We start from the raw sequence: 14,215 nt of genomic DNA on the forward strand, positions 1-14,215 counted from the left end.
ATATAAAAACACTGCGTAAAGTCATGACGTGGATGACACAATTTCCAAACATCGAGGCGGAACACTATATTTGTGATAAATGTCGTAAACATAAAAAGATAGTGAAAATATCAAAAGCTATTTCAGATATAATAATTAACAAAAGAATCGGATACAAATGATAATGATATACTTAATAATATGAAATTTGCTGACCATTGCAAAATATCTCAATCAAATAACAGTTGATATGTTTATGCAGTGATAAAGTTAGTAGTATTACCAGGGAAAAAAGATTGCATATTTATCATTGAAAAGGGGGAACGAGTGAACGCTCAAAAAAGGTTAGTTCTTAATATTTAAAAGAAATATATAAACATTTTAAGGAGAGTAATTCCAACATAACAATTGGATTATCGAAATTTGATAGCTTAAGACCAAAAAATTGTATATTAGCAGGGGCTAGAGGAATACATAGTGTATGAGTTTGTAGCATAACACCAGAATATTAAACTTAGGATTTTAGGCTGTGAATTAGCAACATTGACTGAAAATGGTGAGGATATATTAACAATTTATAGAGATGTCATAGGCAGAATGATTTGCAATCCCCCATGACTCACCTGTTATTTTGGTGACTGCAACGAGTGTCCTGGCTCGGTACTCTTAAAAGAACGCATCTAAATTATTAATAAAAAATGATATAGCTCTTGTTACGTTTAAACAGTGGGTTTAGGTAGATAGAACAACTCTGAGGACTGTTTCTCAATCTTCAAACGAAATGAATATTCTCATATGGCATTCATTTATTTGTGAACAACAAAGTTCATTTCACTATATTCTTAAAATAGTTTAGAAAATAATCACTATCTTATTTGTGACTTTCCAGAAAATAATTCCTTTATTGTCCAAGACGAAGTTCAGGGTTATCATTAGACAACTTCGCAAGTTACGTTGCATCCTTTCTCAATTTATTATAAATAGGAGATCAAATAAACAACCTAAATTTTGTATTAATATCGGAATCCTTAATTCATAATACTGTTTCATTCCATTTATTCCAATCGCATTTGATTCATTTTAAAAAAAATAAATTCGACACACCAGAAGAAAAAATTCACTACTTTTCTGATGTCAGCAAGGGCAATATAAAAATAGGAAAAACTTCATCAAAGTTTATTACCATGAAATCGATTTTGGTGTTCAAGCAGAATGACATTTTTTTCTTACGGCACATGGTAAAAGTGCCTGCGATGGCATAGGCGTCACAAAAACAGGTTAATTCCCAAGGCAAGCTTACAAAAACCTTATACTGATCAAATAATTGCACCTTTACAATTTTATAAATATGCGGGAGAGCATATAAAAGGAATAAATTTTTCTTATATGAGATATTTAGTAAATCTATCTCAATACCTAGGACACAAAAAATTAATGCAGTGTTTCCGATGTTTAACTAAGCTCAACACTAAACTATATTCTAATTCGCATACAGAATATAGTATCCACGTGAGGATCTTTTGATTGAGGATCTGTTAATCAATGAGATGAGGAAATGTAGCCTGTGTGTATGAAAACGATAGGTTGTTAGGATTTGTACAATTAGTGAATATAATTAGAGATGAAATAAAAATTAATTTTCTTCACATAAAGGACCAGCAAATTCTTTTGTTTATCCAGCGGCACAAGATCTCTATTTCATGCCAAAAAATAATATTATAACAATAGTTAGCCAATCAACGGCTACTGAGCTTGCATGTAATTTATCGCAAAACGAAATTATCATGGCGTCAAAAAAATTAAATTTAATGAAAAACAGAAAATAGGTAATACCTTTCATGAATTTTATTTTATCTATTATATTTACAAAATTAATAAAATAATTTTACGAAAATCAAAATTTCTTACAAGAAAAAAATGATTACAATCGCAGCTAAATAATCTCATTTCATAATATTAATGCTGGAAAATCTTATTTATGTTTACAAATGGAAAAAAAGTTTAAGAAAAAATTAATTTTAATAAAACGTTTTATAAAGGAGCATATCTATTTTTGATAAAAATATTTATTTTTTGATTTTCTAAATCGCAATAACTAAAAACCTATAGCTGTCCCAAGTTTAAATTTTTTTATGAATAGATTTAATGTTAGTGAATAAGAAAATATTAAATTCAAAAAAATTGAAAAGCGAAACACCTTGAATTTTTATGTTTAAAATTTATAACGTAAATAAAAATAGCAATAATATTATTTAAAAAATATCCTTAATATTTAATAAAAGGCCTTTAATAGTGTTATAAAATGACATATAATTTTTATTTTTAGCATCATTATTTTTTAACTTATCTCAATTTTGAAAAATCATATTTTTCGAAAAAGATAATTTTGGCACTTTTGACCATTGATATCTCAGGAACTATTTAGTACCAGGATGGTAAAATTTTAGATTCGATGCTTTCTAATGATATTCTCTCAGTATGCAAAATTTTATCGAGGTCATGCTGAAAAGTTATCGATTTGATATGGAATTACCCATCGACCATATTTTGTTTGTTATACAAAGATACCTTTGAAAAGAGTTTTGATATTATTTTAAAACTTTGATTTTCTAAAGCTTTCTCTGCATCAAATGTGGCCACTAAATTAATGTTGTGACAGGTGCCATGGTAGAAAGTCATACTGTTCTGTTAATCAGTATATAATCGATATATCAACAAGTTGAAAAATCTTTATCCATTTTCAGAACTTTTTCTCAAAAATCCTACCTTTCTAAGAAGAGAAAAATATTTCTTGAAGGATAGAAATAGATATTTTATTTCATCCATTTAAATTTCTTCTGTAATTAAAATAATATCGTCTTCCATAGTTTATGTTTTATAATTTGAATTTAAAAAATGGAGAGAATAAAAAGATATAAATGCCTGGTTCAACATTTAATATAATTAAATAGTTTCATAAATTTAAAAAAAATATAGCCTCGTTCCAGGAATGTGCTCTTTAACTGGTATTTAAAGAGCTGTCTAACTATAATACAAATTAATATGATTCAATTACAAATACGGATATCACAATTGATTTATAAAACGGTTGTTATAAAAATCCATAGAGTAGAGATATAGGAACCTTAATTAACATTGGTAAAAATTAGGGACAGATATTAAATATGTGATGGTCAGAAGATTCATATAAAAAAATTTACAAGATCAGTGAGGACTTTTTGTAAAATTTTAACATGCAAAAATTCTTAACAGGTCTGGCTTTGCAGACCTGTAATTTAAAGTTAAAAAATGGCATGAATAAAAAATATAATAGCTCAGCTCAGTATTTAATATAATTAAATATATTCATAATATTATTTTAGGCCTATTCAAAAAAAGAATAATAACGAAAATGAATAGTAAATTATTAGTTTTGTTTAAATTGGAATAAAAAAATATGGGATTTAAATAAAAGGAATAATTTGAATTATTTGAATAATACAAATATTCAAAGAATTATCCAGAAAAGTTATTTTTAAAAAAAATTCTTTGTGAAATTTATAATAAATTATAGGCAATTTTTTTAATCAAGCCAGTATTTTGATCAAAGATGTTATTTTAATTTTGCTTAAAATAGAACGTAAGCCAAGGTTAGGATAAAAATCACTCCTTAAAGTTATCAATTCTGTTCGACACTTGGAATCTCAGTGTGTAATGTTTCATCAAAATATTTTAAAAAATTGAATGACAATGGTCTTGTTAAATCACCTACCTTTGCACAACTATAAAACCTTAGCTAAACTAACATATGAGGTGTTCAAAACTAGGTGGTTTAACAACATTTACCACAAAAAAATACAAATTATATTGAAGAAATAAAAGTATGAAATCATTTTTTTTTAAAAAGTGCAACCCAGCTAAATCAAAACTGAAAAGTTAATTACCTCTTAACCATGCATTTAAAGATAACAACTTTTAACCAATATAAAATTATATACATATCACTTTTTTAAAGGCAAATACTTAATGGTTATCTTCTCCAATTACACAATTATTTTTACCTTCAACAACATCTACGAGTATTATTCCTTTGATAAAATCAATAGATTGAGACACTCCCTCTTCAGCAACATGGGCAGCCACACCCCCACCCATGCTATGTCCGACTAAGATAATATTTGTGTTGGTAGCTGAGAATAGATAAGTCAGTACACCCAAAACATCTCTAATGTGGCATTTAAATATATACAAATATAAGTATAAAAAATCCAAATTTTTTTTTACCTGTTGAAAAATAATGTTCTAATTATTGTAAAAATTAGAATTTAATTTTAAATTATTTTAATGATAAGTATTTTTTATCTAGCAATCAGAGATCTGCAAGTCAGAAACCAACCAGGAACAAACCCAAAAAATGGTTATATTTTAAAATCCAGACTTGGTTTAAAAATTTTTTAAATCCAGGTGGGCTGATTTAAAAATAAATACATTTCAATTATATCAATTAAGTTGGAAAAATAATATAATTGGGCAATCAATATTACTAATTTTACTTTCCATTTTAACAATTCTGGACCAAAAAAAGTAATTGAGGCTAAATAAATTCTAAGAAATTATGCTTGACTGTTTTAAATACAGAATGGGTCTAAAATGTTGCTGGCAACATAAATAAAACAAGATTAAGAAGCAGTGGCAGTGTACAATGATTTGAAAGTTGCATATTACAGCTAAGTTTATATAATTAAATATTCATAATAAAAAAGAAATAAAACTAAAAAGATGATTAATCAAACTTTGTAAGTGTTTCAATAGATAAATCAAGGTCATCCATGGTTTGAGTTTCACCATGGCCTCTGAGATCCATACTTATATATCTACAGTCAATTAGTTTGCTCAGATCTTCCTTTTAAAGAATATTTTAAATAATAGTTCAATGTATCATACTACTAATAATGCCCAAGATAGTCCAGAAAATCCCCCACCATGTATAAAAAATAAGACAGGGCCAAGAATTCCTTTAGTATATACATTAAACTTGTTTACAATAATTTAAAGTTAAGAAAATTTAAGGAAAGAGTATTATAAATAATTTTCACATAAATCATAAAAAAGGATATATTATCTCCTATTAATATCCCATCTTTGTGGTCAAAATATTTTTCCCATGATGTTGGTTCAAAATTTAAGTTAGATTTGTGAATATTTCTATGAAAAAAAAATTATACAATAATAAATAGTGAGGTAACGTATGAGGGGGCAAGTGAAATACTTTTTTTATCATATCTATTGAGAATATTCCATTTAAAAAGATAACCGAGCTTTCAAATTATGAGAAAAAAAAAATAACGCTAAATTTATATTGCTTAGATGATGACCCCTTTTAAAAACCTATATATAAGGAGCTGGTTTTGTAAATTTTTATTAGCCCTATTTCATAGAACCTGCCTTTCAGATATTAATAATTTGAGGAATCTATATTTATAGAAATTATCTTATTGAACTACTACGAATGGATATGATATAAATAAATAAAAATCATATTACTGCTAAATTAATATAAATTTTACAGTGGCGTTAGAGGAGCACAGGGGCTCTGTAATAAATTAATAAATGATTATTTATGTATATTGTATATTAAAAATAGAATCGAACATTCGAAAAACAAAAAATAAAATTTGATATCAAAAATAAATTGAAATATAAATCAGTGGTCGTATTGTTTATAATTAGTAGTTGGTATTACTACAAATGGCGACGATAAATGGAGAAAATAATTCCTTAAATGGAGATAATAATTCCTTAAATGGAGAAAATAATTCCTTAAATGGAGATTCAAAAAAAATAGCGGATTTATCTACGATTAAATTTGATAAATTCGAGTTGGATACTTCTATTCACAGATATTTTTCTCAATGGGAAGCCAGTTTTCGGTTAAAAAACGTAAGCCCATCTGAATGTCAATATAAAGATATATTTTTAACATTTTTTGGCAATAAGAATATTGAGTTGGTGGACCGTTTTTGTTATCCTGATTCGATCGAAACTTTATCTTTTAAGGAAATTAAGTCAATATGTTTTAAACTATTTAAACCGACGTCAACAGCTTTTGCTTCTAGATTTGATTTCGTTAGATTACGGAGAACAACTGAAACCATAACTGAATTTGCAAATAAAATTAGAACAATTGGAAAGCGTTGTCATTATCTTAATGATATTGACGAGCGTTTACGTGATCAGTTTATGGATGGCATGGAAATACCGGGATTGGAAAGAGATCTTAGAGCTCTATACCCCGACGGTCTTGATAGAGATAATAATGTACTGACTTTTCAATTTATTCTTGATCTGGCATTAGCTTCTGAGCGAGCAGATAAAGAAATGGCAAATAAAAATATGCCAGTTGTTAATAAGATAAATGTTAATAACAAAAGAAATGATAATGATAATAATTATAAACATCCAATAAAAACGACGACTACAATTGATAAAGGCTATAATAAAGTCAAGTATAATAATACATTTGATAAAGAGAATAATAACTACAATAATAATAATGATAAAGATTATAATAAACTTAAATGTTATAAATGTGGTTTTATTCATAACCGAGAAGTGAGATGTCCAGCTACAAATGCGGCATGTAATAAATGTAAAAAAATTGGTCATTTTGCAGTTTGCTGTAAATCAAAGAATTTAAACTATATAAGAGTGTCATCAAGTGATTCTATTCATAATATTTGGAAGATTCAACAAAATCGAGAGAATCGAGCAAAACTAACTGCAGAGATAAATGGGTTAGATGTTGAATTTGATTTTGACACTGGTGCACAAGCGTCATTGATAGGAATTGATATATGGACAAGTATTGGGCGACCAAAAATTAGGCCAACCAGTCCATTGACTGCATATGGTGATCATCCGTTAGACGTCAAGGGCGAGACCCAAGTCAATGTTAGGATTGGATCACAGACAAGGACTCTACCAGTGGTAATAATGAATACAACTGGGGTGCCTCTTTTCGGATTACCATGGATTATAGCATTCAATTTAGAAATGCCTCGTCAGGTTATGATTAAACAAGTACGCAATTTGGTCAACAATATTGAAAAAGAAAAATGTTGCATAACACTAGATTCTAGAATTCGAGATTTGATTAATAAACACCAAGAAATTTCGGAAGAGAATCAAGATTCTAAACATGTTTTGGATATTCGAAGTATTAATTTAGATGATATGCAATTGTCAGAAAATATTCTACGAAAAGAGTCGAAGCAAGATTTAATATTAAAAAAAGTAGCAATACATATTCAGCAAAGTTGGCGAAACTTTGATCGTCATAAAGATAAAGAAATAGTTAATTTTTATAATCGACGGGAAGAGCTTTCTGTCAATCGTGATATTATAGAATGGAATGGGAGATTGGTTATTCCTAATAAATTAAGAAATGCAGTGTTAGGAATGATTCACTGGGGACATCCTGGGGAAAATGTAATGAAATCTATTTTTAGATTGTATTGTTGGTGGCCCAGATGTGATGTTGATATAGAAAATTTTATCAAAATATGTTCTGGATGCCAGAAAAATAGACCATGGTTAGAAGTTGATCTAATGCAGAATACCTCTGCTGATGCTATGATAAAACGACTAAATTAATGGTTTGCTAGGTTTGGAATACCCAAGTACAGTGTGTCAGACAAAGGACCACAATTCTTATCAGGGGAATTCCGTAGGTATTGTGATTTAAATAACATACGTCATATACGTTCGGCACCCTATCATCCAAAAACTAATGGATTAGCTGAACGTACAGTACGAACTTTGAAAGGTCGGTATTATGCAACGAGAGATTCAATTAGCGATCCCAAAGAAGCTATGACACAGGTTTTAACAACCTACCGATTGGGAGAGCATAGTTCCACAGGGAGATCTCCTGCTAAAATTATGTTTGGGAGGCAATTGAAAACAAGTCTGGATTGGATCCGACCAAATGCCGAACACGAAATAGTAAGGGCTAATGATAAACAAAGCCTTCATCATGATTTACATTCAAAGGAAAGAGAATTTGAAATCTCACAACCTATATGGTTAAATAATGAAAATACCAATGGTTGGAGAGAGGGAGTAATTAAAGAAAGAATAGGACTTTATTCTTATATTGTTGAATCTTCCGGGAAAACATTACGGAAGCATGCAGATCAGTTAAGAAATCGTTTAGTTATTCCAAATCATGAAAGTTCTTTGGAAGTTACAGAAATGGTTGTGCCAGTGAATGAAGCAAATACAAACACAAATACAAATACCACATTACGTTGCTCATCAAGAAACCATAAACCTACTATCACGTTGTGCCGTATAAGTCCGAATAGAAAGCAAAACTCCGAGTATAATAATTTTATTGAATTTCCCACACAAAAATAACGAATAATTTTATTTCAAAATTTACTATTACAACCAAAAAAAATATATTAAAAACAAAAAATAAAATAGTGAATAATCATTTTATAATATTTCGCTTCCCTTTTATAGGGAAGCGCATAAAATACAATCTCATTATGATTTAACAAAACTTAATTTCGATATCTAAAAATAAAATAAAACAAAATATTAAAATACGGTCTAATAATGAACCTGCACAATTTTATTTATTAATGTTCACGCAATAAATATCATCAAATATGTCACTCATTTATGACATTTCCCCCCTTTATCGGACCTCGTTGGCCCCAACAACTGCCTATACTCATCTTCTCCTACCCGTAACACTGGCGTGTCCGACGCCATTCGTTGATCTGATTGTATTGCTCTGTTATCGGAAGATGCGGACGTTGGCTCCGACTCCTTCCAGGTTCGCCCTCCCATAGTATCAAACCGTTCCTTGGGACACCACCGGCGGATATGTCCCGCCATTCCACAACCATAACATATCACCCTGTCTCTTTCTTCACGTACCGTTTCCCTTGAGTGCTCTGATGGTCTTCTTTTCCCCTCCATTGATCTCGTGCCTTCCTGGGCTAAAGCCCTCCATTCACTAGCAAGCGGTTCCATATCCGCACTAATTATCGTATTTCGCATCAAATGAGTACCCAGGTCTACATATCTATATCACATAATCATTTACCTTCTCTTATTATTATTTTTTTTTTTCTGCTTTCCCCCTTTTCTTCCCTTCCCTTTCCTCATCACTCTCCTTGCATATATATATATAACGACTTACTTATTAATAATCGGCATACCGAATAAAATGATATTTTCCTCTACCGAATAAAATTATGAATTTTATGTTTTCTTCTTCTCTTACTTATTCAAAATTTTCCTTTTCTCAACACTCTCTTACTCGTAAATCATTTCCTTTATATTTCAATACCCCATCTCCCTAACTCTATTTTTTTTCTCTCTTTCTCTCTCTATTTTCGTTAACAGAAAAACTTTTATTAACTTTATTATATTTTTTATCATTTAACCTTAACTCCTACTATTTTTCTCTTACGAAAAATTAAAAACAACAAACAACCATTACTCCCTTTATTAACATCTTATTATTATTATTATTATTTTTTCCTTTTAATTCACTATTCCCTGCCAACAAAATACAACATTATAATATAAAAAACATTATAATACAAATCACTCAACCCTAACCCCGTTATTAACATTATAATATAAAAAACATTATAATACAAATCACTCAACCCTAACCCCGTTATTAATTTTTTTTTTACCATTACTTTTTTTTTTTTTTTTTTTAAATTAATTTTTATTTTTCTCAATACTTCTCTTTATTACATCATCCCATCCACCTATTCCCATTATTCATACCCATTCTATTCCTGCCTCCGCCCCTCCGTTTACCACAAGAACCTTCAACTATTTTCGCTTCAATATTATTCCGCCGCTTATTCCTTCTTCGTTACCGGTTTATTCCACCAAATATATTTCGAAAATTTATTTTACTTAATATACACTTTCAAAACCCTTTTCCCTTTACATTATTTTATTTAACCTAAACTTCCAAAAAAATTTTTTTTTTTAATAATTTTATTTCTCCTTAATTTATTTAATTCAACATTTTTTAAACATTTCTCTAATATTTATTTCAGCTCCACCAAATTTCACAAAAAAAAACAATTTTCCTTTTACTATTTTACTCTGATACATTATAATTTTTCTTTACAATTTGACTCAATCATACTTTGACTTATATTCCCACCTTATATATATATATACCCCTCTTTATATCATACTTCCCCTTTCCCTTCCGCCTTCCGGAACGACCACCTACACCACCCCCGTGACCTTGACCTATATATATTTTTTTTAACTTCGGACCTCTCGTTGACCTCTTGCCCCTGTCACTTTCGCCCCGCTTCCGTTCCTCTGCGTATCTGATCTTCATGTCTCACACCCACCTTGCCATCCTGAAAACGGACCCGACTTAACTTTTTTCCTACCTTTTCCATCACAACTCCGGCTCGCCATTTCTCCTTTTCACCATATACCCTCGCCCACACCGACTGTCCCACCATAAACTTTGCTAGTCCCTCCTCCTCCCGTTCTCTCCTCGGACCCTCAGACTCTGGCCTCAGAGCATCTAACCCAATCCTCGTTCTGCGCCCTAAAAACTTCTCTGCTGGAGACAAATCCTCTCCCCTCCTACTATTATTATAATACATCACCGACGTCCATACTTCTCCTTTCCCATACTTTGCCTTTCGTAACCAATCTTTCACCAACCCCACCATCCGCTCTGCCTGCCCATTGGAGCTTGGGTGGTATGGAGGAGATAAAATATGCCGTATCCTATTTTCTTTGCAAAATTTCGCAAACTCTGCACTACTAAACGCTGGTCCACCGTCAGACACGATTGATTTAGCCACTCCAAACTTTGCCCACAAATTCTTCAATTTTCTGACCACTACTTGCGTTGTCAACCCTCCTACAACTTCAAACTCCACCCATTTAGAAAATGCATCAACCACTAGAAAATAATCCTTTTTTTCGTACTCGAAGAAATCGACATGAACCCTCTCCCATGGCTCAGTTGTTTTCGGCCAAGTCCCTTCTCTATCTCTTGCTGGCATCCTGGCCCAAGTATTGCATACTACACATTGTCTTGCTAGTTCCTCAATCTCCACATTCATCCTCGGCCACCATACATATTCTCGTCCCCATTGTTTCATACGCTCCATTCCCTGATGACCTGCATGCAACATTGTTAAAACCATTCCTCTCAACTTCCCAGGTATCACTGCCCTATTTCCCCGGACTACACATTCGTCCATCACCGTCAATTCTCCTCCAACATTTTTATAAGCTCTATCTCCTTCTTTCCACGGCTTCCGGCCCATTATACATTCTTTTATTCGACTCAAATCCCTATCTTTTTGCGTCTCTTTCCGAATCTCCTCCCACGTTACCGGACCTCCCTTCAACATTCTCGATACCACCATGACCATCGCTACCTCCTCTTACACATCTCCTCCGTACTACCTTCTTCCACATCCTCCCCTGCTCCGCATCTCGACATTATGTCCGGCAAATAATTTTCTCGGCCTCTACGATATCTCATCTCCATGTCAAAACTACCCACCATCAATAACCACCTCTGCAACCTCGGCGACATCATCAACTCCTTGTTATCCTTCCGGAATAAATGAATCAACGGCTTATGATCCGTATAGACTACAAAACGACGCCCAATCAAATACTCCCGACACTTTGTCAATCCGAAAATTACAGCTAATGCCTCTTGCTCAATTACCGAATATCTCGTCTCCGCGGCCCTAAAAATTCTAGAAAAAAATAACACCGGTCTTTCCAGCTCTTCTATACGATGCAATAACGCTCCTCCTACTCCCCTTTGAGACGCATCTACCGCCAATATCACCTCCAGTTCATTATTAAAACACACTAAGACGGGCTCTTTTCCAATCCGGCACTTCAACTCCTCAAACGCCTCCTCCTGTTCATCTCCCCAATCAAATCTCTCTCCCTTTTTCAACAACTGGTACAAAGGTGCCGCTATCTCCGCAAAATTCTCTACAAACCTGTGATAATAGTTAACCATTCCCAGAAAAGACTGTATTTCCGACTTGCATTTCGGCCTCAACATGTTTGCAATACCCACCATATTCTTATCCAACGGTCTAACCTCTACTCCATTAATCCGATGACCCAAATAAACAACCTCCATTACTCCAAACACGCTTTTCTCTCTACTAGCACGCAATCCCTTCTCCTTGATTCTCCAAAATACCTCCTCCAGCCTCCTATTATGCTCCTCCTGCGTAATACCTGTTATCAAGACATCGTCCATATAATAAAACACTCCCTCCAAACCCTGAAAAACGGCCGCCATTGTCCTCTGAAATATGGGTGCCGAAACACTCAACCCAAACGGCAATCTCTTAAACGCAAATAGTCCCTTGGGCGTAGTTATGGTCAGCAACTTCTGCATCTCCTTCCTTACCTTCAACTGCAAATACGCATTAGAAAAATCCACCTTCGAAAAATATAAACTCCCCTTCAAATTCGCCAATATCTCCTCTATCCTCGGTAACGGATATTTTACTTCCACTACCCACGGATTCAATGTTACTCGGAAATCTGCACATAATCTCAACTTCCCATTAGCCTTTTTCACCGGTACTAAAGGTGTCGCCCACTCGCTATATTCGACCGGACATACAATATCTTCCTTTACCCATCTATCCAACTCTTGCTCTACCTCTCGCCTCCATTCAAAAGGTACACGACGTACAGCACAATACTTCGGCACACTTCCCTCCTTCATCCGAATCTCCACCTCATAACCCTTCAAACAACCCAACTCTTCCTCAAATATTTCTCCATACCTCTCCACTAACTTCTCCACCTCCTTTTGGACATCCTTTATTCCCTCTCCACACCCCCACAAATTTTTCGCAACTCTTTGTTCTACAAAATTCTCTCCCTTCTTCTCACTAACCAGCGGCCTCAATACTCCATATCTACTGTCTTGGACATTTCCTATTTCTCCATCTACATAAATCGGACCTCTCCCCAACATATATTCTCTCGCATTCTCTTCGCTTTCCCCCCAAAACATGGATCTTCCATCGTCTACTTCAATATTATCTAGGCCCTCCATCCATTCCAAATTCCCTCTCGACATTCTCTTCTCTTCATTCACTCGGACCATATTTATCAAGTCTTCCCGAATATCTTCTTCGATCGCCACAAATACTCCCCATCGGGCAAATACTCCCCAGAATCCATACCTCGGCCCTACATTTGTAATCCAATCCCATCCCATCACCGGCTCAACGTCTCGGTTAATTATCCATAAGTCCAACATTTTACATCCTTCTCTTCCTACCTCCCCAATATGCACTCTTCCCATCATCTCCATCTCCGATCCATCAAACTGCCTTACTTGCATAACGTCTCTAATTATATTACTACCCGGCCAAAGTCTTCTAAAATCCTCATATCCCATCACCGAAATAGCTGCTCCGGTATCAAATAACATAGATACCATCTTCCCGTTGATATCGAACCATACCCTTGGACTCGGCAGATACATTAACTCCCTTTGAACCTCCTGCTGCAACATTTTAACTCTCAACTCTTTCTTGCCCCCTCCTAACGCCACGGTCATTATTTTACTCTCCTTCCCATCATATAGTCAATCTTTATTACAATCTCTGGCCCAATGTCCCCTTTCTCGGCACTTGAAACACGTCATCTCCTCTCCAATATCCTTTCCTTCTTTTCCAGCTATCTCCGACATACTCCTCATATTCACTACCCCCGACGACTCTCCTCTCTGTGGAAAACCTGCCCTTGTTTCCACCTTTCCCACTCGGCAATCCTTTAACACATGTCCAAATCTTCCACAACCCGTGCAACGTATTCTCTCTGCTCTGCCCGGACAATATGTCGAAATATGTCCCATCTCCCCACACGCAAAACATTTGACATCTCTACAATTCACCGCAATATGACCCATCTCCCCACATTTATAACATCTACCATTCCGACCTCTCTGTCCCCCACTGTTGAATGGCCTTGGCATATCTTGACGTCCACGGTATACATCCAAATGTCTGTCATCTATCCTCTCGTTCTTTAACCGGTCAATTTCTTCATTATTGACCCAACCCTTCATTATTTCTTGAACCGGTAACCACGTCACTCTCCCTAACCTATCATCCTCTCCATTATGCCCCTCTACCAACAACGATTGCCCACGAATCCTAATACTCCTTTCTCTTCGCAT

At 33.6% G+C, this 14,215-nt stretch overlaps 2 protein-coding genes across 6 annotated transcripts in view; both read right to left on the reverse strand.

Annotated features, from left to right (window-relative positions):
- LOC135922702 (protein phosphatase methylesterase 1-like) overlaps window positions 1-5,296 on the reverse strand; it is a 64,954-nt gene extending 59,658 nt beyond the window's left edge. The window contains exons 1-5 of one of the 5 annotated variants that reach the window (XM_065457138.1): window positions 5,205-5,296; window positions 5,075-5,163; window positions 4,903-4,994; window positions 4,752-4,861; window positions 4,020-4,183 (exon numbers count right to left, since the gene is read on the reverse strand). In XM_065457138.1, coding sequence (XP_065313210.1) covers window positions 4,020-4,183; window positions 4,752-4,861; window positions 4,903-4,994; window positions 5,075-5,163; window positions 5,205-5,239 — 490 coding nt within the window. In that variant the 5' untranslated portion in view covers window positions 5,240-5,296. Of the gene's footprint in view, window positions 1-4,019; window positions 4,184-4,751; window positions 4,862-4,902; window positions 5,044-5,074; window positions 5,164-5,204 lie in introns of those variants that run through there. The other 4 variants (XM_065457137.1, XM_065457134.1, XM_065457136.1 and 1 more) reach the window with 4 other exon arrangements.
- Window positions 5,297-13,621: 8,325 nt separating this feature from the next.
- On the reverse strand, window positions 13,622-14,215 carry LOC135923921 (DNA-binding protein HEXBP-like). The gene has a single exon (XM_065458937.1). It carries the CDS (start codon window positions 14,213-14,215, stop codon window positions 13,622-13,624), a length of 594 nt encoding a protein of 197 aa, XP_065315009.1.

The sequence above is a fragment of the Gordionus sp. m RMFG-2023 genome, chromosome 1 (assembly GCF_954871325.1).
Source record: "Gordionus sp. m RMFG-2023 chromosome 1, tfGorSpeb1-WG-v2, whole genome shotgun sequence".
NCBI lineage: Eukaryota > Metazoa > Nematomorpha > Gordioida > Chordodea > Parachordodidae > Gordionus > Gordionus sp. m RMFG-2023.